Source organism: Oncorhynchus keta, chromosome 16 (genome assembly GCF_023373465.1).
Source record: "Oncorhynchus keta strain PuntledgeMale-10-30-2019 chromosome 16, Oket_V2, whole genome shotgun sequence".
NCBI lineage: Eukaryota > Metazoa > Chordata > Actinopteri > Salmoniformes > Salmonidae > Oncorhynchus > Oncorhynchus keta.
The window spans coordinates 18,688,052-18,713,870 of NC_068436.1; the positions used below are offsets into that span (position 1 = coordinate 18,688,052).

At 43.1% G+C, this 25,819-nt stretch overlaps 3 protein-coding genes across 6 annotated transcripts in view; 1 reads left to right on the forward strand and 2 right to left on the reverse strand.

The window, feature by feature from the left end:
• The window catches only part of adissp (adipose secreted signaling protein), a 40,254-nt gene extending 35,439 nt beyond the window's left edge, over positions 1-4,815 (reverse strand). The window contains exon 1 of one of the 2 annotated variants that reach the window (XM_052464993.1): positions 4,534-4,815. The gene's annotated coding sequence lies outside the window, so the exon portion shown is untranslated. The remainder of the gene's footprint in view (positions 1-4,533) is intronic. The other variant, XM_052464992.1, reaches the window with a different exon arrangement.
• Positions 4,816-5,021: 206 nt separating this feature from the next.
• On the reverse strand, positions 5,022-22,315 carry btr01 (bloodthirsty-related gene family, member 1). 2 transcript variants are annotated; one of them, XM_052464989.1, is made up of 16 exons: positions 22,070-22,315; positions 17,099-17,327; positions 15,759-16,342; positions 15,379-15,474; positions 13,264-13,419; positions 12,835-12,912; positions 12,488-12,626; positions 11,229-11,279; positions 11,072-11,122; positions 10,916-10,960; positions 10,766-10,810; positions 8,981-9,031; positions 7,349-7,402; positions 7,153-7,179; positions 6,753-6,928; positions 5,022-6,552 (listed from the first exon to the last, which is right to left on the reverse strand). In XM_052464989.1, the coding sequence occupies exons 2-16, from the start codon at positions 17,235-17,237 to the stop codon at positions 6,178-6,180; spliced, it is 2,067 nt and encodes a 688-aa protein (XP_052320949.1). In that variant the 5' UTR covers positions 17,238-17,327; positions 22,070-22,315; the 3' UTR covers positions 5,022-6,177. The 2 variants fall into 2 exon arrangements, with proteins under 2 accessions (XP_052320949.1, XP_052320947.1); XM_052464987.1 differs by lacking the exon at positions 8,981-9,031 and adding an exon at positions 10,256-10,306.
• LOC127908027 (uncharacterized) lies at positions 7,409-10,759 on the forward strand. Of its 2 annotated transcripts, XM_052464990.1 has the most exons (6): positions 7,409-8,914; positions 9,017-9,475; positions 9,527-9,883; positions 9,935-10,138; positions 10,190-10,291; positions 10,598-10,759. In XM_052464990.1, exons 1-6 carry the CDS (start codon positions 8,873-8,875, stop codon positions 10,751-10,753), a joined length of 1,320 nt encoding a protein of 439 aa, XP_052320950.1. In that variant the 5' UTR covers positions 7,409-8,872; the 3' UTR covers positions 10,754-10,759. The 2 variants fall into 2 exon arrangements, with proteins under 2 accessions (XP_052320950.1, XP_052320951.1); XM_052464991.1 differs by lacking the exon at positions 10,190-10,291.
• Positions 22,316-25,819: the final 3,504 nt, after the last annotated feature.

Sequence of the window (25,819 nt, forward strand, 5' to 3'; positions counted from 1 at the left end):
AACAGAGAGAAGCTCATTCCATTCTATTTATAACGGCCTTAATGTACCATCGACAGTTATCCAGTTGTGGAAAAAGTACCCAATTGTCATCCTTGAGTTAAATTAAAGACCCTAATTGAAAATGACTGAAGTGGAAGTGAAAGTCACCCAGTAGAATACTACTTGAGTAAAAATCTAAAACGATATGCTTTTAAATACACTTAAAGATGCACTATGCAGAAATAACTCCATCATTTCCTGGTTGCTAAAATTGTAATAGTTTGCCTAATTTCAGTTTATGTGGCAAAAAAAGCAAGTAGAGAATCATTGGACCATGAAAACTGCTGTGAAATATATTTTCCATAACCAAAATTATTTTATTTGAAGCTGTTTGAAGCTGGTGTGCAAAACGGAAAGTAAAAGACGCAAAAACAAAACTTAAGAATGGGAACCATAGAAATGGAGCACATAGAATAGATACACCACTTCTTATACTTGCTTTCAATGAGAATGACATATCTATCACTCACATTTCTATGTGCATTTGGTTGGGGTCACCCAAAAAGTTATATATTGTAGCTTTAAGGATCAAAAGTAGAAGATATAAATCCATCCAAATTCCTTATATAAAGCAAACCAGACGGCACAATTAGCTTTTTTTAATGGATAGCCAGGGGCACCCTCCAACACTGACCAACAGACCATTTACAAACACTCAGACATCATTTACAAACAAAGCATCTGTGTTAAGTGAGTTTGCCAGATCAGAGGCAGTATGGATGACCAAGGATGTTCTCTTGATAACTGTATGAATTGGACCATTCTTCCCTGTCCTGCTAAGTATTCCATTATCTAGTAGCCTACTGTTGGTGTCAGGGACAATAAGGCCTAATAAAGTACAGTGCATTCGGAAAGTATTCAGACCCCTTCACTTGTTCCACATTTTGTTACGTTACTGCATTATTCTATATTTTTGTATATATTTTTTTTTATCAATCTATACACAATACCCGATAATGACAAAGCAAAGGTTTTTAGAAATTTTTGCAAATGTATTAAAAATAAAAAGCATAAATACCTTATTTACATAAGTATTCAGACACTTTGCTATGAGACTTGAAATTTAGTTCAGGTGCTTCCAGTTTTCATTCATCATCCTTAAGATGTTTCTACAACTTGATTGGAGTCCACCTGTGATATATTCAATTGATTGGACATGATTTAGAAAGGCACACACCTGTCTATTTAAGGTCCCACAGTTGACAGTGCACGTCAGAGCAAAAACCAAACCATGAGGTCGAAGGAATTGTCTGTAGAGCTCCGTGACAGGATTGTGTTAAGGCACAGATCAGGGGAAAGGTACCCCAAAAAATACTGCAGCATTGAAGGTCCCCAAGAAAACAGTTGCTTTCATCATTCTTAAATGGAAGACGTTTGGAACCACCAAGACTCTTCCTAGAGCTGGCCGCCAAGCCAAACTGAGCAATCAAGGGAGAAGGGCCTTGGTCAGGGAGGTGACCAAGAACCCGATGGACACTTAATGGCTGATTAATTAGGGCCGATTTCAAGTTTTCATAACAATCGGAAATCTGTATTTTTGGGCTTCGATTTTGCCTATTTAAAAACAAAATGTTTATTTTATTTAACTAGGCAATTCAGTTAAGAACACATTCTTATTTTCAATGATGGCCTAGGAACGGTGGGTTATCTGCTTGTTCAGGTGCAAAACGACACATTTTCACCTCGTTCGCTCGGGGGATCTTGCAACCTTACAGTTAACTAGTCCAACGCTCTAACCACCTGCCTCTCATTGCACTCCATGAGGAGCCTGCCTGTTACGCGAATGCAGTAGATCCAAGGTAAGTTGCAAGCTAGCATTAAACTTATCTTATAAAAAACAATCAATCAATCATAATCACTAGTTAACTACACATGGTTGATGTTATTACTAGTTTATCTAGCGTGTCTTGCGTTGCATATAATCGATGCGGTGCGTATCGTTGCTCCAATGTGTACCTAACCATGAACATCAATGCCTTTCTTAAAATCAAAACACAGAAGTATATATATTTAAACCTGCATATTTAACTAAAAGAAATCCAGGTTAGCAGGCAATATTAACCAGGTGAAATTGTGTCACTTCTCTTACGTTCATTGCACACAGAGTCAGGGTATATGCAACAGTTTGGGCAGCCTTGCTCATTGCAAACTAATTTGCCAGAATTGTACGTAATTATGGCATGACATTGAAGGTTGTGCAATGTAACAAGAATATTTAGACTTTGGGATGTTAACCCATTAGATAAAATACCGAACGGTTCCGTATTTCACTGAAATAATAAACGTTTTGTTTTCGAAATGATAGTTTCTGGATTCTACCATATTAATGACCAAAGGCTCATATTTCTGTGTGTTATGTTATAGTTAAGTCTATGATTTGATAGAGCAGTCTGACTGAGCGATGGTAGGCAGCAGCAGGCTCGTAAGCATTCATTTAAACAGCACTTTCGTGCGTTTTGCCAGCAGCTCTTCACAAGCACAGCGCTGTTTATGACTTCAAGCCTATCAGCCTAATGGCTGGTGTAACCGATGTGAAATGGCTAGCTAGTTAGCGGGGTTTGCAACGCTAATAGCGTTTCAAACGTCATTCGCTCTGAGACTTGGAGTAGTTATTCCCCCCGCGGCTTTTGTGGAGTGATGGGTAACGCTGTTTCGAGTGTGGCTGTTGTCGATGTGTTCCTGGTTCGAGCCCAGGTAGGGGCGAGGAGAGGGACGGAAGGTATACTGTTACACTGGCAATACTATAGTGCCTATAAGCACATCCAATAGTCAAAGGTATATGAAATACAAATGGTATAGAGAGAAATAGTCCTATAAATAATATATTAACTACAACCTAAAATCTCTTACCTTGCAATATTGAAGTCTCATGTTAAAAGGAACCACCAGCTTTCATATGTTCTCATGTTCTGAGCAAGGAACTCAAACGTTAGCTTTTTTACATGGCACGTATTGCACTTTGACTTCTCCAACACATTGTTTTTGCATTATTTAAACCAAATTGAACATGTTTCATTATTTATTTGAGGCTAAATTGATTTTATTGATGTATTATATTAAGTTAAAATAAGTGTTCATTCAGTATTGTTGTAATTGTCATTATTATAAATATATATATTTTTAAATTGGCCGATTAATCGGTATCGGTTTTTTGTCCTCCAATAATCGGGATCAGGGAACGATGAACTGGGAAAGATGAACTGTGCAAAGTACAGAGAGATCCTTGACGAAAACCTGCCCCAGACCTCAGACCTTCCAACAGGACAACAACCCTAAGCACACAGCCAAGACAATGCAGGAGTGGCTTCGGGACCAGTCTCTGAATGTCCTTGAGAGGCCCAGCCAGAGTCCGGATTTGAACCCAATGGAACATCTCTGGAGAGACCTGAAAATAGCTGTGCAGCGACACTCCCCAACCAACCTGACAGAGCTTGAGAGGATCAGCAGAGAAGAATGGGAGAAACTCCACAAGTACAGATGTGCCAAGCTTGTAGCATCATACCCAAGAAGACTCAAGGCTGTAATCATTGCCAAAGGTACTTCAACAAAGTACTGAGTAAAGGGTCTGAATACTTATGTAAATGTAATGTTTTATTTTTTTTGCAAACCAGTTTTTTCTTTGTTATTGTGGAGTATTATGTGTAGATTGATGAGTAAAAATATATACATTTTAAAAAAAAGGCTGTAACCTAACAAAATGTGGAAAGTGTCAAGGGGTATGAAAACTTTCAAAATGCACTGTTGAAGGCTTCAAGTAACGTACAGATATCCCCCAAAAATAATTAAGTAGTCGTCTACTTCAAAGTAGATTTTACTTTGTTACTTTACACCACTGCAGTTATCAGTGGGACCTGGACGCATTGTGCAAAGGCATCGCGTTTGACACTGTCACTGTTCTACATGCAAATGCGGCACTGTTGGGAACGACCCAGCCCCGAACCGCCACCACCGCATCAACAGGGAGGGACATCGATACATGCGCCGCCCGGGACATTTTTCACCGGTTTTAGCCTAATTACAAAATACTTGCGAATAGGTGTTCATTAGGCTGCTTTGGTTGTTTATTGAATATATAGCCAATTCAATGCTGTTCCTTTCAATCACATAGCCCACCAGTGTTTTTATTCTAATGTTACAATTTCCATGTTGATGATCACACACACTGCATGCCCATTGGATGGAGTGCGCATCAAAACTGGAACATAGGCACAGAGTTGCATTTGCTGTCGTTTCAACGGATGGGCAAAACTGCGACGAATATATTTGGACAACAACAACATATTCGTTATATTGTCATTGTGATATAAATCAAATCGAATATATTCAACCTGAGAGAGAGAGACAGACAGACAGACGGGCAGATCGGCAGATAGCCTAGCCTACGCCCAGTTAGATGTCAATACGATATGAACCTCCGAACTGGATTCCCCCCAGCTGCAAGAAAGCGTTTATGAAAATGTGTAACGTAATTAAAAAACCTTTCGAAGCACTTACCGCTTTGGATATTTGTTCAGTGCTTAGTGATGATGGTATCGGACAGTGGGAAGCGTTACTATCCCAAACGGCATGCTGCTTGCTGTGTTTGTCTGATCTCTTATTTCCGAGGCTCTACTCAGTCTCCTCTCCAGCTCTCCTCCTCCGGACCGACGCAGTCTACAACAGCCATACCTGGCACGTAGCTTTCTCGGTGACCTTTAGCTGCAGTCAACGGCGGATGCAGGCATCGCGGGGAGGGAAGTTTTTCAACACCCCTCATGTAAACATCACGTTTACACTGTAATTATTCTGCCTATTAGATAGTTGTGGTATTGGCCCTATACCTGCTTTCAGATTTAATGAAATGCAGGCTATCAATTGGATAAATATTTTATTTGTAGCCTTATTGAATATGCTAATTTAATAGGCTCTAACAGGGTATAATATAATAGCCTATACAATACTGTACTAGAAAGTTCAAGAAGATTGACTACTCAAGGTCAGGGTTATTTTAGAAAAATTCATGCAATGATTTATTAGATTAGCCTCCAATTGAACTCCTATTACAACATGATTCAAATATATTCTGTCACTAATATAATTTTCCAAAAAGTATTCAGTCTCATTCACCCCAGGCTATCCAATATGTTGAGCGTGAAAAACCCAGCAGCGTTGCAGTTCTTGAGACAAACCGGTGTGCCCGGCACCTACTACCATACCCCTTTCAAAGGCACTTACATCTCTCGTCTTGCCCATTCACCCTCCGAATGGCACACATACGCAATCCATGTCTCAATTGTCACAAGGCTTAAAAATCCATATTTATCCTGTCTCCTCCCCTTCATCTACACTGATGTAAGTGGATTTACCAAGTGACATCAGTAAGGGCTCATAGCGTTCACCTGGATTCACCTGGTCAGTCCATGTCATGGAAAGAGCAGGTGTTCTTAATGTTTTGTCCACTCTGTGTAGAATACGATGACTAAATTGACTGGCTCATAAAGGATTCTTTGTCTTTGTGTTTGTCTCTGGGTCTTACTCAGTGGCTCCCAGTCCACATAGTTTACATTCGGTTTATTGTGGACATTCTTCAAAAATTGGATTGTAATGTACAAGTAATATGTTTTATTTGTAATGACTGTGGTTATGTCACAAATAGCACACTATTCCCTATAGTAATGCAATACATAGGGCCCATGGGGCCTCTTGTCAAAGAAGCAGACTATATGTGAATAGGGAGCCCTGTGAGACACATATGACCCTATATAGACAGATTCATTCATCCTGTGATAAGGACAGATGGTGAAATCCTTAATTCTCAGACTGATGGACTGTAGTCGGTTGTATTGGTCAAAATGATCAGTCCGATCCAGACTCAGTATCCAGATTATCCATTGGTCAGCTCCATAGAACAGAGGAGGTCATTATGAATGGTTCTAAGAGACTGTATTTCATTCCACAAAATTGTTCCCTCTCTTCTGGCCTTGTTCCCTTCCCTATGTTGACATGAGACATCTGGGTATATTGGGCGCATCAGCTATAGCTTCCACCATATTGCTTTGACCTATCCAGTCCCGTCCTATTGGCTCAGTGAAGAACATTGAACAAGGACAGACTGAATGAAACTACCTTAAGGAATTAACAAAAAACAAAAAACCCATCTCAGTCCACCAGAGGCATCGAGACAGGACAAATGATGAGCGGCGCCTCGTTCCTGCCAGACTTATTGGTGCAAGGGCTGAAGAAGGGATGAATGACATCCGAGAAGCTGTCGGTGAATGTATAGATGAGCATCTTAGCGTCCACGTTATAGAAGGACACCTGTCCCTTATCACAGTCTACGTAGATCCCTATACGGTTGGGTTTGTGGTTGAGGCCCAGCGCTGTCGACGGTTCCGTTCGGAACGCGTAGTCGTTCTTATCCCGGAGACTCAGGAACCAGTAGCCGTGGGCGGGGCTTACTATGATCTTCCCTTTCCTGTTGATGGAGTGGCTAGCCACGCCCAGGTCCCAGTCCGTCTTCCCACCCACCTCCACCTACGAATACAAATCACCCAAAGTCATAATCAATACACTACAATACAACATCATTCAATACAACAACACTGGACGGTGAGCACATGTATTTTCACATCATCCCTGGCATACAGTCCCTCCATCTATCAGGCCCCATTATGAGCCACTGTTCTTCAGCCTGATGGCTGTTGGAATGAAACTAGCCCTGCTTCTGTTCTCACCTCCCAGTAATGGCGTCCCGAAGAGAAGGCCTGGCGCCCCAGGACGCAGACCACACGGTCAAAGCGCTCAGGGCCGTCCGCCACGGGCTGGTAGCGGTCCCAGCAGCGCACCTGCTTGCCGTCGTCGGAGATGAGCAGGCGTGGGTGGGCGGTGAGGGGGTCCAGGGTTATGTCCACTGAGAGGGAGAGGAGGGGAGAGGGTGAGGTAGAAGGGGAGGGTGGGCAGAGAGAGAGACATACAGAGGGAGAGAAGGAGAGAACAGAGGCATAGAGAAAGAGGGAGAAAAAGTCATCAATCACCAATCAAGAGTTCATTCAGCAGTTTTGTGTCTATAACTAGCAGCAATGTGCTTGACACATGAATACAGAAAACATGATACAGGAAGAAGGAAGTACATACCTGCATATTCCTGCACTCTCCTCACCTCTGGAGAAAGAGAGAGAGAGAGAGAGAGAGAGAGAGAGAGAGAGAGAGAGAGAGAGAGAGAGAGAGAGAGAGAGAGAGAGAGGTGTTAAACTATCTAACCCCTCATCAAATACTGTATGTATTATCACATGACTGGGACTTTGAGTTAATAAATGAATCAAAACCTTACTTGGTTTTGGATTTCTTCCCACTGACTGGTCTGGTTGAGGTTGAGAAAGCCAATCTGGCCAAACAAAAGTGAATACATGTAATAAAACAATGGGTGGGTCTAATCCTAAATGCTGATTGGTTAAAATCTCATTCCAGCCGGTGTCTATTCCACAAGTTACCACCGGCTAAATCTATCACGTTAAAATGCCTATTTACTCTGTTCCATCAGACTGCGCAATCCACTGTCTCATCAGCCCAGGCAGGGAAGTCATGAACTTTATCTCCACTATAAAAAGATATCTAGACGTTATCTCACATTTTTTTTAGACTAACATTTAGTTTTCAACAGCTGAGATTTGTATAAACCTGTCTGTCTCTCCGACATGTTCAACGTAGTTTCAATATTCAAATTGGATCTCCAGCTGTCCCATGGTAATGAAGGTGTTGGGAGTCGGGATGAGACAGACAGGCAGTGTTTCTCAGCCAGTCTAAATCATGAATCAGCTGGCATTAGGTATACAGTATAGCAAGAAATGTCAATTGAAAAAAGGTAAAACGAGACGAAGTGCAGCTAGTTTGCAGTTGTTCCAGCTTCAATCTGAAGTGATTGTGTTGTTGGCTAGCTCCTCTGAACAACAGTGTCCTGATGGGATAGAACATGTTCTACGCCAGGCGAAATCGCGCCTCATTAGCTCATTGTTGTGGATGTATTCAAATAAATGTCACTATATAACAGCTTAAACTAATGCTAATGCAGCTACTGTTGATATTCTGGCTGCACTGTTTGACGTGACTGTAAGTTAGCCGTAGTTGGCAAGCTAGCAAGCAAGGGATAAAACGTTTCCAGCCAGTATGGCAATGGAACATTTAGAATGAACGACTGGATCGCATTCATAGATACAGAACTGAACGACTGGATCACATTCATAGATACAGAACTGAACGACTGGATCACATTCATAGATACAGAACTGAACGACTGGATCACATTCATAGATACAGAACTGAACGACTGGATCACATTCATAGATACAGAACTGAACGACTGGATCACATTCATAGATACAGAACTGAACGACTGGATCACATTCATAGATACAGAACTGAACGACTGGATCACATTCATAGATACAGATCTGAACGACTGGATCACATTCATAGATACAGAACTGAACGACTGGGTCGCGTCTCTGGCAACCGAACTGATAGAATGAACGACCAGCCGGCTTATGTAGCAACCCTAGATCTGTGTCGGCTTATATCTTGTGGAAGGATGAAATAGTTTGAATAAATTAATCAAGTTAACGCTTTCAATGAAAATATGTCAATCGTTATTTGAACATGTTAGTAACCCGTTGTATAAAAGTGACGATGCCCTCGAAGCAGGTGTTTGGAGGATATATTGGTCTCGGGCCTAACAACACCTGTGCCAATTTATCCTCCAAACACCGCCATATCGGTCATTATCACTTAATTAGACACTTTATGTATCATTGGTAACTGACACATATGGAATGGGCCTGTGCGTGTGAAAGAAACAGGAATGAATCCAAACCTGGACTTCCTACAGAGTGTTCTGGTGGAGGTGGAGAACGCAAACCTGGACTATCTCTTCCTACAGAGTGTTCTGGTGGAGGTGGAGAACGCAAACCTGGACTATCTCTTCCTACAGAGTGTTCTGGTGGAGGTGGAGAACGCAAACCTGGACTATCTCTTCCTACAGAGTGTTCTGGTGGAGGTGGAGAACACAAACCTGGACTATCTCTTCCTACAGAGTGTTCTGGTGGAGGTGGAGAACACAAACCTGGACTATCTCTTCCTACAGAGTGTTCTGGTGGAGGTGGAGAACACAAACCTGGACTATCTCTTCCTACAGAGTGTTCTGGTGGAGGTGGAGAACACAAACCTGGACTATCTCTTCCTACAGAGTGTTCTGGTGGAGGTGGAGAACACAAACCTGGACTATCTCTTCCTACAGAGTGTTCTGGTGGAGGTGGAGAACACAAACCTGGACTATCTCTTCCTACAGAGTGTTCTGGTGGAGGTGGAGAACACAAACCTGGACTATCTCTTCCTACAGAGTGTTCTGGTGGAGGTGGAGAACACAAACCTGGACTATCTCTTCCTACAGAGTGTTCTGGTGGAGGTGGAGAACACAAACATGGACTATCTCTTCCTACAGAGTGTTCTGGTGGAGGTGGAGAACACAAACCTGGACTATCTCTTCCTACAGAGTGTTCTGGTGGAGGTGGAGAACACAAACCTGGACTATCTCTTCCTACAGAGTGTTCTGGTGGAGGTGGAGAACGCAAACCTGGACTATCTCTTCCTACAGAGTGTTCTGGTGGAGGTGGAGAACACAAACCTGGACTATCTCTTCCTACAGAGTGTTCTGGTGGAGGTGGAGAACACAAACCTGGACTATCTCTTCCTACAGAGTGTTCTGGTGGAGGTGGAGAACGCAAACCTGGACTATCTCTTCCTACAGAGTGTTCTGGTGGAGGTGGAGAACACAAACCTGGACTATCTCTTCCTACAGAGTGTTCTGGTGGAGGTGGAGAACACAAAACTGGACTATCTCTTCCTACAGAGTGTTCTGGTGGAGGTGGAGAACACAAACCTGGACTATCTCTTCCTACAGAGTGTTCTGGTGGAGGTGGAGAACACAAACCTGGACTATCTCTTCCTACAGAGTGTTCTGGTGGAGGTGGAGAACACAAACCTGGACTATCTCTTCCTACAGAGTGTTCTGGTGGAGGTGGAGAACACAAACCTGGACTATCTCTTCCTACAGAGTGTTCTGGTGGAGGTGGAGAACACAAACATGGACTATCTCTTCCTACAGAGTGTTCTGGTGGAGGTGGAGAACACAAACCTGGACTATCTCTTCCTACAGAGTGTTCTGGTGGAGGTGGAGAACACAAACCTGGACTATCTCTTCCTACAGAGTGTTCTGGTGGAGGTGGAGAACGCAAACCTGGACTATCTCTTCCTACAGAGTGTTCTGGTGGAGGTGGAGAACACAAACCTGGACTATCTCTTCCTACAGAGTGTTCTGGTGGAGGTGGAGAACACAAACCTGGACTATCTCTTCCTACAGAGTGTTCTGGTGGAGGTGGAGAACGCAAACCTGGACTATCTCTTCCTACAGAGTGTTCTGGTGGAGGTGGAGAACACAAACCTGGACTATCTCTTCCTACAGAGTGTTCTGGTGGAGGTGGAGAACACAAAACTGGACTATCTCTTCCTACAGAGTGTTCTGGTGGAGGTGGAGAACACAAACCTGGACTATCTCTTCCTACAGAGTGTTCTGGTGGAGGTGGAGAACACAAACCTGGCAAAACAATATCATGTAATCAAATACAGTATTATTATTAGAAACAAATGGAAAGGGATGAGTGTGACAGAAGCAGCCGTGAATTAATTAAAATCTAACTTGGACTACTTCTTCCCAGGGACTGGTCTGGTTGAGAAGGTAAATCTGGACAAACAAATTAGAATACAGGAAATCAATTACTGTATGAATTATTAGACATCTGTTGGGTCTGTGAGTGTGACAGAGACATGAATGTTATCTTGGACTTACTTGGACTATTTCTTCCGACAGCATAGTTTGGTTGAGAAAGCAAACCTGGTCAAACAAAAGAGAATCCATCAAATCAATACCGTATAGATGATTAGACACACGGAATGGGAGGAGCTGGGACTTTGAGTGTGACACAGACATGAATGAAAATCATACTTGGACTACATCTTCCCGCAGATTGGTCTGGTTGAGGTTGAGGACGCAACCCTGGCCAAACATAAGAGAATGCATTAATCAATATCAGACACATATTAGATCATAATTAACACTAAAAGATACAGATGGGATGGTACTTTGAGCGTGTAAACCTTACTTGGACTATATCTCCCCACGGATTGGTCTGTTTGAGGTTGAGGACGCAGACCTAGCCAACAAAAGACAATGCAGTTTATGGGTCTATATGTTCTCAACTGGTTTTGCCTTGGGACCCTAAATTAACCAGGTTGTCTGTCACGACACAATATTTGCATTGGGAAAAATAATCTGAAAAATATAATCTGAAAAACTATTTTTAATTCTGTATTGATTTTAAATATAGCAATTATATGACAAGGGAACAACATTCCCACCTCTTTCATTGTCAATAAATACATTTTGCCCATGTTCTTGATGAAGATTGTTAATAAACTCACTGGTTTGAGACAACAAAATCAACCAAAATAGTGCTGCTAATAGCTTTATATTGAAAATACTGTGATTGAAGACAAACTGTTCAGAGATTAAATTATTTTAAAAAAAGTAAGTTCATTATCATTTATTCACACTCTCTACCTGGTTTAAATTGTTTAAATTGAGACTGGAGTATTTTTTTATTAAATTTTGTATTTATTTTACTGACACACACACAACCCATTCAAAACCGCTTGCGACCTAAATTTGGGTCACGACCCACCAGTTGAGAATCGATGGTCTACATCATCCTCTACATATTGTATTGTAGCCTAGTAGTGTTCATGAAGTAAAGTTAGACCGTCTCAACACTACAGTATTGTAGCCTAGTCGTGTTCATAAAGTAAAGTTAGACCGTCTCAACACTACAGTATTGTAGCCTAGTCGTGTTCATAAAGTAAAGTTAGACCGTCTCAACACTACAGTATTGTAGCTTCGTCGTGTTCATAAAGTAAAGTTAGACCGTCTCAACACTACAGTATTGTAGCCTATTAATGTTCATAAAGGTAAGTTAGACAGTCACAACACTACAGTATTGTAGCCTAGTAGTGCTCATAAAGTAAAATTAGACCGTCTCAACACTACAGTATTGTAGCCTAGTAATGCTCATAAAGTAAAATTAGACCGTCTCAACACTACAGTATTGTAGCCTAGTAATGCTCATAAAGTAAAATTAGACCGTCTCAACACTACAGTATTGTAGCCTACTAATGCTCATAAAGTAAAATTAGACCGTCTCAACACTACAGTATTGGTGATATTCTTTGTTTGTCACTTGCAACAACCCAGCGAGCAAAAGTGGTAAAATCTTGACGTAATTTCAACCAGTTTTGCCCACTTTGAAACTGATAGTACTCATAGATAGAATGTATAGGAGATCTACAACGGTCAGCCATAACTCACAGATCTCCGGCAGTCTCTTGAGCTCCTCCCGAAACCGCTCCACCATTTGATTGACAGTCAGAAGCACCGCCCCTGAGGTGAGGTCAGAGGTCACAACAGCATCCGACCAATCCCTGGTCTGAGGCGGGGTGGAGAATGTCTGAGAAGAGGAATAAAGAGAATGGAGGAATAAATGAATTAGAAAAAACAAGAGGCAAGATCATTTTAAATGAAGAGAATGGAAAGGAAAAGTACCTCTTACCTTGTAACTAAGTTAACTGAAGGAAACAACGGTTTAAAAAAGGTATAAATTGTTGAAAAGGATGAATAAAGAAAAAAAGACGTGATGAACAGAAAGAGTCTCTAACCTTGAAGAAAAGTACGTAGTCGTCAGACTGGGCTAGCTGGGTGAGGGTAGCGCTTCTCTTCCTCAGCTCAGAGATCTCCTATGATAGGAAAGAAAAGACAAGAAATACTTTATTACTAATAATCCCAGAGGGAATTGGTTTGTCAACCATTGCAGCAACACAGTCACAAAGACAACAATCACCAATATCAGTAGCAAAAAAAGATAGCAGTATGAATTTATTTTATTGATCACCTACTGAAGATGTAAATTAGCTGTTTAGCCAAATCTAGTACAATGCATCGCATTTCAATGCATCGCATTTAAGTTTTAATAATATTGTGTCAACTCTGCCTTCTCTGCTATTGATATTATTGTCCTCTTGATGAAATAAACCATTCTCTCTGAAATAAACCAGTCACTCAAATAAAATGAATGAATAAAAAGAGACCTGCTCTAGGTCTCTGATGAGGGTCTGTCCTCGGTGCTGTGCAGCCCGCTGTGACATCTCTATCACCTCCAACAGCTCTGCCTGGCTCCTCTCCACAGAGCTCACCAGGGCAGAGAACACATGCATGCTGCCTGCTGTCTCATGCTCCGCACACACCTGGGGAGAGAGAGAGAGGGAGAGAGAGAGGGAGAGGGAGAGAGAGAGAGAGAGAGAGGGAGAGAGGGAGAGAGAGAGAGAGAGAGAGAGAGAGAGAGAGAGAGAGAGAGGATGATGAGGGAGAGAGGATGGAAAGACAAAGAGGGGAGGGAGAGAGAGAGGGAGAGAGAGGGAGAAAGAGGGATGATGAGGGGCAGGGAGGGAGGATGGAAAGACAAAGAGGGGAGGGAGGGAGGGAGAGAGAGAGAGAGAGAGAGAGAGAGAGAGAGAGAGAGAGAGAGAGAGAGAGAGAGAGAGAGAGAGAGAGAGAGAGAGAGAGAGAGAGAGAGAGAGAGAGAGAGAGAGAGAGAGAGAGAGAGAGAGAGAAAGAGAAAATTAATTCCACAGTACGCTCTGTGTGTGTGGGTACTGTGTGTGTTCTGTGTACTGTGTCTGTGTCTGTGTTCTCTGTGTGTGTACTGTGTCTGTGTGTGTTCTGTGTACTGTGTCTGTGTGTTTGTGTACTGTGTCTGTGTGTGTGTTCTGTATGTGTGTATGTGTGTACTGTGTCTGTGTGTGTTCTGTGTACTGTGTCTGTGTGTTTGTGTACTGTGTCTGTGTGTGTGTTCTGTATGTGTGTACGGTGTCTGTTTGTGTGTTCTGTGTGTGTGTGTTCTGTGTGTACAGTGTGCTGTGTCTGTGTGTGTGTTCTGTGTCTGTGTGTGTGTTCTGTGTGTGTGTACTGTGTCTGTGTGTGTGTTCTGTATCTGTATGTGTGTTCTGTATGTGTGTACTGTGTCTGTGTGTGTGTTATGTATGTGTGTAGTGTGTCTCTGTGTGTGTACTGTAACTGTGTGTTCTGTATGTGTGTACTGTGTCTGTGTGTGTGTTCTGTATGTGTGTACTGTGTCTGTGTGTGTGTTCTGTATGTGTGTACTGTGTCTGTGTGTGTGTTCTGTGTCTGTGTGTGTGTACTGTGTCTGTATGTGTGTTCTGTATGTGTGTACTGTGTCTGTGTGTGTGTTCTGTATGTGTGTACTGTGTCTGTGTGTGTGTTCTGTATGTGTGTTCTGTATGTGTGTACTGTGTCTGTGTGTGTGTTCTGTGTGTGTGTGTTCTGTGTGTACAGTGTGCTGTGTCTGTGTGTGTGTTCTGTGTCTGTGTGTGTGTTCTGTGTCTGTGTGTGTGTACTGTGTCTGTATGTGTGTTCTGTATGTGTGTACTGTGTCTGTATGTGTGGTATGTATGTGTGTAGTGTGTCTCTGTGTGTGTACTGTGACTGTGTGTTCTGCGTGTGTGTACTGTGTTTGTACGTGTGTTCTGTATGTGTATACTGTGTCTGTATGTGTGTTCAGTGTACTGTGTTCAGTGTACTATGTACTGTGTACTGTGTACTGTGTACTGTGTCTGTGTGTGTACTGTGTGTGTGTGTACTGTGACTGCGTGTGTGGTCTGTTTGTGTGTACTGTGTGTGTGTGTACTGTGACTGTGTGTGTGTTCTGTGACTGCGTGTGTGGTCTGTTTGTGTGTACTGTGTGTGTGTGTGTACTGTGACTGTGTGTGTGTTCTGTGTCCTTGTGTGTGTACTGTGTCTGTATGTGTGTTCAGTGTACTGTGTTCAGTGTACTGTGTACTGTGTACTGTGTACTGTGTACTGTGTCTGTGTGTGTACTGTGTGTGTGTGTACTGTGACTGCGTGTGTGGTCTGTTTGTGTGTACTGTGTGTGTGTGTGCTGTGCCTGCGTGTGTGTTCTGTGTGTGCTGTGTCTGTGTGTGTGTACTGTGTGTACTGTGTCTGTGTGTGTGTTCTGTGTGTGTGTGTGTGTGTGTGTGTGTGTGTGTGTGTGTGTGTGTGTGTGTGTGTGTGTGTGTGTGTGTGTGTGTGTGTGTGTGTGTGTGTGTGTGTGTGTGTGTGTGTGTGTGTGTGTGTGTGCTGTGTCTGTGTGTGTGTGTCTGTGTGTGTGTGTTCCAGACACACACCTGTATGTTCTCTAGTGATGTCCTGATGTCCTCCACCTTCTTTTCTCTCTGTGTGATCATGTCCCTCAGCTCTGCCTCTGTGATTTCCAACTGAGACTGCATACAGAAACAGACCGGAGTCAACATACTGCAATGTACTTATTCCGTATTCCTAGTATGTACATATCTACCTCTACCTCAAAGCATGTGATTAACACAATTTAAATATGTTTCAAACACCCAGTCTCTTTTGTGTAGAGTTTATTAAACTGACTATATAGCTTTGGTTAATACAGTATGTTTTCATTTCTACAGTAGTAGCATTGCAATTGGAGTACCCTACATCTCCATCAGAATTAGTTCACACACCTCTGCTACTCCACCTCTGTCCATCTCCCTACCTTCTTAATGAGCCACTCTCTCTTGGCTGGTATAACCTGGTGTCCATGGTGCTCTCCCTCCATGCACACGGCACACCCACATGTCTGGTCTGTCCGGCAGAAGAACTCCAGCCCCCTCTGGTGTTCAGGACAGAGAGGCGCGTCGGTGAAGGAATCAGCCGGCCCGCTCAGGGTGTATCTGCGTGGGACAACAGGAGGGGCGGGGGGCGAGAGGGCGGTGGTGTTGGAGGAGAAGGGTGAGGGTGGGTGGGGGTGGAGGACGGGCGGAGGGGTTCTGGAGTTCGAAGGTCGTTGGAACCTGGTCTTCATCTCCAACAACAAATCCCCAGGCATCACACCCATCCCTGGGGGTCTTGGAGGGACCGGAGGACGCTCAACCCCGTATGACACCTCCTCATTTCCACTGCCACCCCAACCTTGACTCTCAATCCCTCCTTCAAACACCATGGCCCCCCGGTCCAATCCGTCCGCCATCTTCTTAAACTGCTCGGTGATCTCCTTCAGGGTGCGGTTGATGTGAAGTTCCGGCCTCTTCCTGAAGCTCTCCTTACACAGCGGGCACACACACGTCTTCCCTCCTCCTCCTTCAACAACAAGTTACAGTTCATTTCATTCATTCAAATGGCGGAATACAATTGATCTCTGAATGGGGATGTGATGAAATAGGCCTACTAATAGGAAACAACCAATAAGATTGCATGGATGTAAGTTGTTGCATATATTGGGCTCATGTACATACAAACAAATGTACATTTATATTTCAGGTAATATACAGTATATAGACCTATGTAAACATTTATATTTCAGGTAATATACAGTATATAGACCTATGTAAACATTTATATTTCAGGTAATATACAGTATATAGACCAATGTAAACATTTATATTTCAGGTAATATACAGTATATAGGCCTATGTAAACATTTATATTTCAGGTAATATCAGGTAATTATATTTCAGGTAATATACAGTATATAGACCTATGTAAACATTTATATTTCAGGTAATCTACAGTATATAGACCTATGTAAACATTTATATTTCAGGTAATATACAGTATATAGACCTATGTAAACATTTATATTTCAGGTAATATACAGTATATAGACCTATGTAAACATTTATATTTCAGGTAATCTACAGTATATAGACCTATGTAAACATTTATATTTCAGGTAATATACAGTATATAGACCTATGTAAACATTTATATTTCAGGTAATCTACAGTATATAGACCTATGTAAACATTTATATTTCAGGTAGTCTACAGTATATAGACCTATGTAAACATTTATATTTCAGGTAGTCTACAGTATATACAAAGCCACAATACACACCATCCCAGTAGGTGGAGATGCAGTCCAGGCAGTAGCTGTGACCACAGGGTGTGGAGACTGGGTTGGTGAACACATCCAGGCAGATAGAACAGATGAACTGATCCTCAGAGAGGAAGCCACCCGGTCCGGAGAGAGCCATTCTGGGGAAAATGGTAGAGCTAGTGGTCTGTACCTCTGCTGGGGAGACGGTAAGGCTGGCTGGTAGGGCTACTGGTCTGGAGCTCTGCAGCTAGGGGGCAACAGAACACAAGTGTTAGGTGTCATTAAAAAGTTTGTTGAGAGGAATCTGCCCAGCCCAGAGGGAGCCTGGCTGGGGCTGGGGCTGGGACTGGGACTGGGGCTGGAGGCTGAGGCTGGGGCTGGGGCTGGGGCTGAGGCTGGGGCTGGGGCTGGGGCTGGAGGCTGGGGCTGAGGTTGAGGCTGGTGAGACGCTAGGGCTGGCTGGTAGGGCTACTTATCTGGATCTCTGCAGCTAGGGGACAGGAGCTCCCAGGTATTAGGTGGAATGAGAGTGTGTGTAAATGTCCCTTTTGTTTAGGTAATGTCTGTCAGCACTGTATTACATAACACACACACACACACACACACACACACACACACACACACACACACACACACACACACACACACACACACACACACACACACACACACACACACACACACACACACACACACACACACACACACACACACACACAGACTGTGTCCTCCACAGAGGAACATTTGTCTCAGTCAAGCATGGCTGCCTGTGAGATAATGTAGATGAATGTGGTCTGTGCACTCTGACTGATGTTTACCCTAGTTAGCTCACACAGTAGGCCTGTATCTGTCACATCAGACAGGGAGTGGAATGAAGTAGGACCGGTAGCACAGAGGAGACCTCAACCAGCTCTGATACTGTTGCCTATTGCAACATGGTAAAAACAACCTGGTCTGTTTGGAGAAAACAAGGATCAATAGGCCTTCAGGCTGTTGTTAGGCCACAGGCTCTGCCTGACAGGAAACATCTTTAAACATGCACTATAACTAGGCAATATGTTTAAAACACAAAATAAGACTGCTAGTAATCCTCACTTACTCGTTTGCACTCTGTAACCTAAACTGCTATTTGGGGCTCACACAATGTTACTTTCACAAATCACTACCTAGACTATGTCATTACCACACATGCTATGTCAAAACCACCCAGCCTATGTCATGACCACCCAGCCTATGTCATGACCACCCAGCCTATGTCATGACCACCCAGCCTATGTCATGACCACCCAGCCTATGTCATGACCACCCAGCCTATGTCATGACCACCCAGCCTATGTCATGACCACCCAGCCTATGTCATGACCACCCAGCCTATGTCATGACCACCCAGCCTATGTCATGACCACCCAGCCTATGTCATGACCACCCAGCCACATGACCACCCAGCCTATGCATGACCACCCATGTCATCATGACCCACCCAGCCTCATGACCACCCAGCCTATGTCATGACCACCCAGCCTATGTCATGACCACCCAGCCTATGTCATGACCACCCAGCCTATGTCATGACCACCCAGCCTATGTCATGACCACCCAGGCTATATCATGACCACCCAGCCTATGTCATGACCACCCAGCCTATGTCATGACCACCCAGGGTATATCATGTTCTTAGTACTTATTATTATCTTTCATTTGTTTATGGTTAATGTCAGTAGCCATACTAGGGTGGCCACATGTAAAATATCCATATGCACGCACGCACTCTCACACACACACACACACCACAGCCTATGTCATGACACACACCACAGCCTATGTCACACACACACACACACCACCCAGCCTACACCACCCACACCACCACACCACAGCACACACAGGGTATATCATGTTCACACTCTCACACACACACACACACACGCACGCACACTCACACACACACACACACACACACACACACACACACACACACACACACACACACACACACACACACACACACACACACACACACACACACACACACACACACACACACACACACACACACACACACACACACACACACACACACACACACACACACACACACACACACACACACACACACACACACACACACACACACACACACACACACACACACACACACACACACACACACACACACACACACACACACACACACACACACACACACACACACACACACACACACACACACACACACACACACACACACACACACACACACACACACACACACACACACACAGAGAGAGAGAGCTCATGGGGTTTAAGGTGGAAGAGAGCAATACAAATGTAAATTACGTCATCATTTCTCAACGTTTGTACGGACAGATGTATCTATTGAATCTCATTATAGAATATGCCCAAATGCTTCCTCCAATTGCAACATCTGCCTATGCCCACACATATTGTCTCAAGAAAAACATCTATATTTGGAATGAAGTTTGATGAAATTACCTTCTATATTTCCACCTAATACAGCTACTTACTTACTTTTGCAGCTCTTCCTCAGAAGCAAACTTGTAAGGCATAACTTTCCTCTCCAAGGTTACCTGGAATTTTGCCTTTCAGGATTTGAAAAATATGATTGGTTAACCATTGGCCTATGACATGTCTTGCGCTGCACTGGGCTGCATGGCATGTCAGATCTTAAAAATGATTGAAGAACACGTGTTAAACATCATCAGTAGGTTTAGCCACATCCTTACAATATTATATATATTTTCATAAGCGCAACGTGAGCGCAAGTGACAGGTCGGAATATTTGATCAAAATTGGGGACAAATCAGCCTTTTGTTTTATAAGTTAGTAGTGTTTGAATTTGTTGATAAAATGCATGACATGAATGACATGATTGGCTTTGGTCACCCAAAGCCATACTGGTTGAAATAGAATGCACTTCTTCACTTCCTTCACTGTGTTATCTCATACTAATGTTCTCTTGCAGGAAAATCCACAGGTACTTGCCATCTCTCTTATCATGCATCTGTACCTTGAGTTCTTCTACTACTCATCATCAACTATCAGGTGACTAGGCAACGTGAAATCAATGACATAATACTTCCATTTCCATCAATTATTGGATGCAGATAAATGTACAGAGCTGGCTATCAAAGACACGTATTTTGTGGGACAAGACTCACAGTCACACAGGACTTAAAGTTGATAGAACTCAAAATGTGGTAGACTCCTATATAGGCCAACACACAAGGGACCAGGGACAGATTAATGCAGGAGATTACCAGGGCAGAAGCCCCTGGGGGTCCCAGGCCCCTGGGGGTCCCAGGCCCGTGGTGGGCCCAAGAGAGAGCAAACAAAAATGATATACTTAAAAAATATATATATATAATAATAAAGGAAATATATTATGTATCTATTATTTATTTTAATATTACATATCAGGGGTACTTAGCTCTTACCCTTCGAGGGCCGGAGCCTGCTGGTTTTCTGTTCAACTAAATAATTAATTGTGCCGACCTGGTGTCCCACGTCTAAATCAAATCAAATCAAATGTTATTGGTCACATACACATGGTTAGCAGATGTTAATGCAAGTGTAGCGAAATCCTTGTGCTTCTAGTTCCAACCATGCAGTAATATCTAACAAGAAATCTAACAATTTCACAACAACTACCTTATTATACACACTGGTGTAAAGGAATGAATAATAATATGTACATATAAATATATGGATGAGCGATGGCCGAACGGCATAAGTAAGATGCAGTAGATGATATACAGTATATACATATGAGATGAGTAATGTAAGGTATGTAAACATTATATAAAGTGCCATTGTTTAAAGTGACTAGTGATACATTTACTACATCCAATGTGTTATTATTAAAGTGGCTAGAGATTTGAATCAGTATGTTGGCAGCAGCCACTCAATGTTAGAGGTGGCTGTTTAACAGTCTGATGGCCTTGAGATAGAAGCTGTTTTTCAGTCTCTCAGTCGTTCACAGTCATTTAATTTACTACTGAAATAGAGCCAGAAATTCACGTAAAAAATGGCCTGTAAAAAGGTCAACATTGGAATACTAGCGTATGTACATCTATTCTGTGTAGCCTGAATGTAGCTCTTTAGAACAGTGTGTTCCCATGGATTGCATTTTGGAACATTGACACATAACCTACTGCTGAGTGTGCATTGCTGTGCTTAAAATGTGCAGAAATAATAGCTCATTAACATTTGAAGCTAAACGTTCTAATCTCTTCCATCAGCTTTAACAGCGTATTATAATTATGTGTTTTGTATGTACAGTAGTTGTATGAATGTGGAAATATCCTCCCAGAACTGTCCCAGAGTCTGTTTGAATCTTCCCAGACATTCCAGACATTTTATCATCACCGGGACAACAGGACACCCTTCATTTCGGAGCCCTGCCTAGATACTGTAGTTAGCTACCTACGGGAGAAGTAGCTAGCTGGCTAGAAGGAGCAAGGCCTACTGTGGAATAGTACTAGGGAGATAGTCTGTGTTTTTGAGTTTACTCTACTGCTAGCTATTGTTAGCTAGATATTTAAGTGACATCTATGTTGAGGCCTACTGTAGTTAGATATTGAAGGAGACACATGCAAAGTAGCTACGCCTTCCTAATCTCAGTACTTCTACATTTTTCAGGACTAAGTTTGGGTCTCCACCTGAGACTTAACCCACATTTACATATGCTTAGGCTTTCTTCACAGATTCACATGGCTCCTCCTGGTGTATATTTAGAGAATGGAAATGAGCTAGCTCCAATATAATACTATCATACCAAGTCTGATGAAGTATAGCAATTCTACAAACTAAGCACCACTGGCAAACCCACTTGTGATCCATCATGTGACAGGTGTACAATAGGCTAGTATTGGAGAAACACACACACACAATGCACTGGCCCACATGAAATTATATGCAAAACGCTTGCTTATTAGCTAGGACTTTATCATTTTGAGATGGACCTAGTACCTGTTCTGTGGTCCTTGAGACTTCCAAGTGGATAATGTCCAGTGTCCTGTCTTCTGTCAGTCTTCCCCTCCTCTAGCTTGTTGTTCCTTGTTACACACTTTTCCCCTTTTCTCACTTTCTGTCTTTTCCTCACTGCTCTCAACAGGTATCCAGAGTTAGACTGAGGTTGTTGTCATCATGATGGAGTAACTGCAGACTTTACAGTTGTTTCCTTCCTCCCTCCCTCAGCCAATCCAACCAGCCAGACAGGTGTGCCGACCAGGTTCAGGTATGCATTCATTCTCTCTCTCTCTCAATTCTCTCTCTCTCTCTCTCTCTCTCTCTCTCTCTCTCTCTCTCTCTCTCTCTCTCTCTCTCTCTGTCTCTCTGCCTCTCTTGCTCTCCCTCTCCCTGCCCCTCTCTCTCTCTCTCTCTCTCTCTCTCTCTCTGTCTCTCTCTGTCTCTCTGCCTCTCTTGCTCTCCCTCTCCCTGCCTCTCTCTCTCTCACACTCTCTCCTTTTCCACACCTGTCTGACATCCTCTAAAGGATTTGTAAGGATTAACTCATGGTACTGTTCTAGCAGTACCTCTCTTTACTCTCTCTAAACTCCCATAACTGAGGTAGCATTTCCCCAGAGATGGTGGCCCCTTGACGCACACAACCGTATTACATGTGTTTACTCTTGAGTGAGAGAGAGAGGGCGGTGTAGGTCTAATAGCATATCATTAGGATGGCGAGACACAGGCTACACCTGTTAAATGTTATCACGAGAGGTAAGGCTTTTGTGGTTCCGAGCACATTCAACTACAATGGTGTCCTGTCTTGGAGGGAAAGTACACAGAGCTTAAAAAATGTAATCAAATCCAATTGTAGGTAATACGTACATGTAGGTAGACAGATCTTACCACCCGTCTTACTGGTTCTCCTATTCAAGTCCCCTTCAGGATCCACCTCAAGGTTATGCTATTAAACATAAAGTCTAAGTGCTGTAAATATATACTATTCCTTGAGTGTGCAAATAAAGAGTTAATGATTTGTAAGTCTTTGAAGAATTCTAGAAGCCACACAGACATCATACAGACACAGTTAGAAGGAGAGGATTGTTAGCTCAGCAGCTGTGAGTGATGTTAGTGACGTGAGTGACATGAGTGACGTGAGTGACATGAGTGACGTACCTTGTGTGTGAATGTGGTGCAGCAGATCAACTGACAAATTTCAAGTGTGTTATTTGAAAGTAGGCTACATTCGTTTTAGATGCACTATTGTAAAGTGGCTGTTCCACTGGATGTCATAAGGTGAATGCACCAATTTGTAAGTCGCTCTGGATAAGAGCGTCTGCTAAATGACTTAAATGTAAATGTAAATGTTTTAATGTGGAATAAGGCAACATTTGTGGTTTTATTCATACACATTGTCTACGTAAGAAGCCTGGTTGACCCAGCAAGTAGGCCTACAGCTTGTCCCATGGGTGTGTTCTCTTGCGCTGTCACCTGTTTTTAAGCTGCTATGACATTATGACAATAGCTAGAAGGTGCTGAATCTAACTAGACCTGAATAACCCAAATATGCACTCAAAAAACGTTTGTGTTGATCGACAAGATCACAGGTAAGTGGAAAAATCATGCAAATTTAAAAATTTTGAGAACATAAAAACTACATGAACTTAATAACAAAACGTGAAGTCATTTAGAGAATGGTGTGTGTTTGTTCATGGCTTTCTGGGAGGACTGACCCAGTAGGCAAAGAGAGGACTGACCCATTAGGCAAAGGGAGGACTGACCCATTAGGCAAAGAGAGGACTGACCCATTAGGCAAAGAGAGGACTGACTCATTAGGCAAAGAGAGGACTGACCCATTAGGCAAAGGGAGGACTGACTCATTAGGCAAAGAGAGGACTGACCCATTAGGCAAAGAGAGGACTGACCCATTAGGCAAAGAGAGGACTGACCCATTAGGCAAAGAGAGGACTGACCCATTAGGCAAAGAGAGGACTGACCCATTAGGCAAAGAGAGGACTGACTCATTAGGCAAAGAGAGGACTGACCCATTAGGCAAAGAGAGGACTGACCCATTAGGCAAAGGGAGGACTGACTCATTAGGCAAAGAGAGGACTGACCCATTAGGCAAAGAGAGGACTGACCCATTAGGCAAAGAGAGGACTGACTCATTAGGCAAAGAGAGGACTGACTCATTAGGCAAAGGAGGACTCATTAGGGCAAAGAGAGGACTGACTCATTAGGCAAAGAGAGGACTGACCCATTAGGCAAAGAGAGGACTGACCCATTAGGCAAAGAGAGGACTGACCCATTAGGCAAAGAGAGGACTGACCCATTAGGCAAAGAGAGGACTGACCCATTAGGCAAAGGGAGGACTGACTCATTAGGCAAAGAGAGGACTGACCCATTAGGCAAAGGGAGGACTGACCCATTAGGCAAAGAGAGGACTGACCCATTAGGCAAAGGGAGGACTGACCCATTAGGCAAAGAGAGGACTGACCATTAGGCAAAGAGAGGACTGACTCATTAGGCAAAGGGAGGACTGACCCATTAGGCAAAGAGAGGACTGACCCATTAGGCAAAGGGAGGACTGACCCATTAGGCAAAAGGGAGGACTGACCCATTAGGCAAAGGGAGGACTGACCCATTAGGCAAAGGGGGGACTGACCCATTAGGCAAAGGGAGGACTGACCCATTAGGCAAAGAGAGGACTGACTCATTAGGCAAAGGGAGGACTGACCCATTAGGAAAAGGGAGGACTGACCCATTAGGCAAAGGGAGGACTGACCCATGAGGCAAAGGGAGGAACTACTCATTAATCAAAAGGACTAAAGCACACTGCATTTTGGCCTAGTCGGCAGAGAGCACTGTGTAATCAATCCCATGCAAATATATATTTTCCCCTTCTGCCAACCTGTCAGGCTGATATCATTAGGCTAATGTGCGGTGACTAAAGGGCTGCCATCACCAAACCCAATGGAATTAGACAGTATAGGCCTACAGGAGTTTTCAGTTGTTTTTACTTTGAGTGATGAGGTGCAACTTGCTGTTTTGGTGTGTGACGTTAGGCGCCATCTACCTGTGAATCTTAGTACTACTACTACAATACTTTGAATAGAGAAGGATAACAGCAGGAATAGTTCTGGAGCTCATCCAGACTGATGTAGACAGATATTGAGGCTGATCTTTGTCTTCACACATTCATTCATAAAACCATCATGTTGCATACATCAAATCAAATCAAATGTATTTATATAGCCCTTCGTACATCAGCTGATATCTCAAAGTGCTGTACAGAAACCCAGCCTAAAACCCCAAACAGCAAGCAATGCAGGTGTAGAAGCACGGTGGCTAGGAAAAACTCCCTAGAAAGGCCAAAACCTAGGAAGAAACCTAGAGAGGAACCAGGCTATGTGTATACGGTTTTAACCAATGAGCATTCAGGATAGTTGTGTCCAGACAAATATAGTAACGATGTCACAGGAGGATGCTGAGGGGAAGACGGATCATAATGATGGCTGGAACGGAGCCAATGGAAACCATGTGTTTGATGTGTTTGATACCATTCCATCTATTCCACTGGAGCCGTTACTATGAGCCAGTTCTCCCCAGTTAAGGCACCACCAACATGCTGTGAATGATATGTATGAAGGCTGCTCACTAACCCACAATATTACCATGCGAGAAATTTAACCAGTCACTGATTTCCTCATAAAACAGTCAAATCATTGCAATATTTTCACGTAAAACGAACAAAATGAACAAAGACGGCTC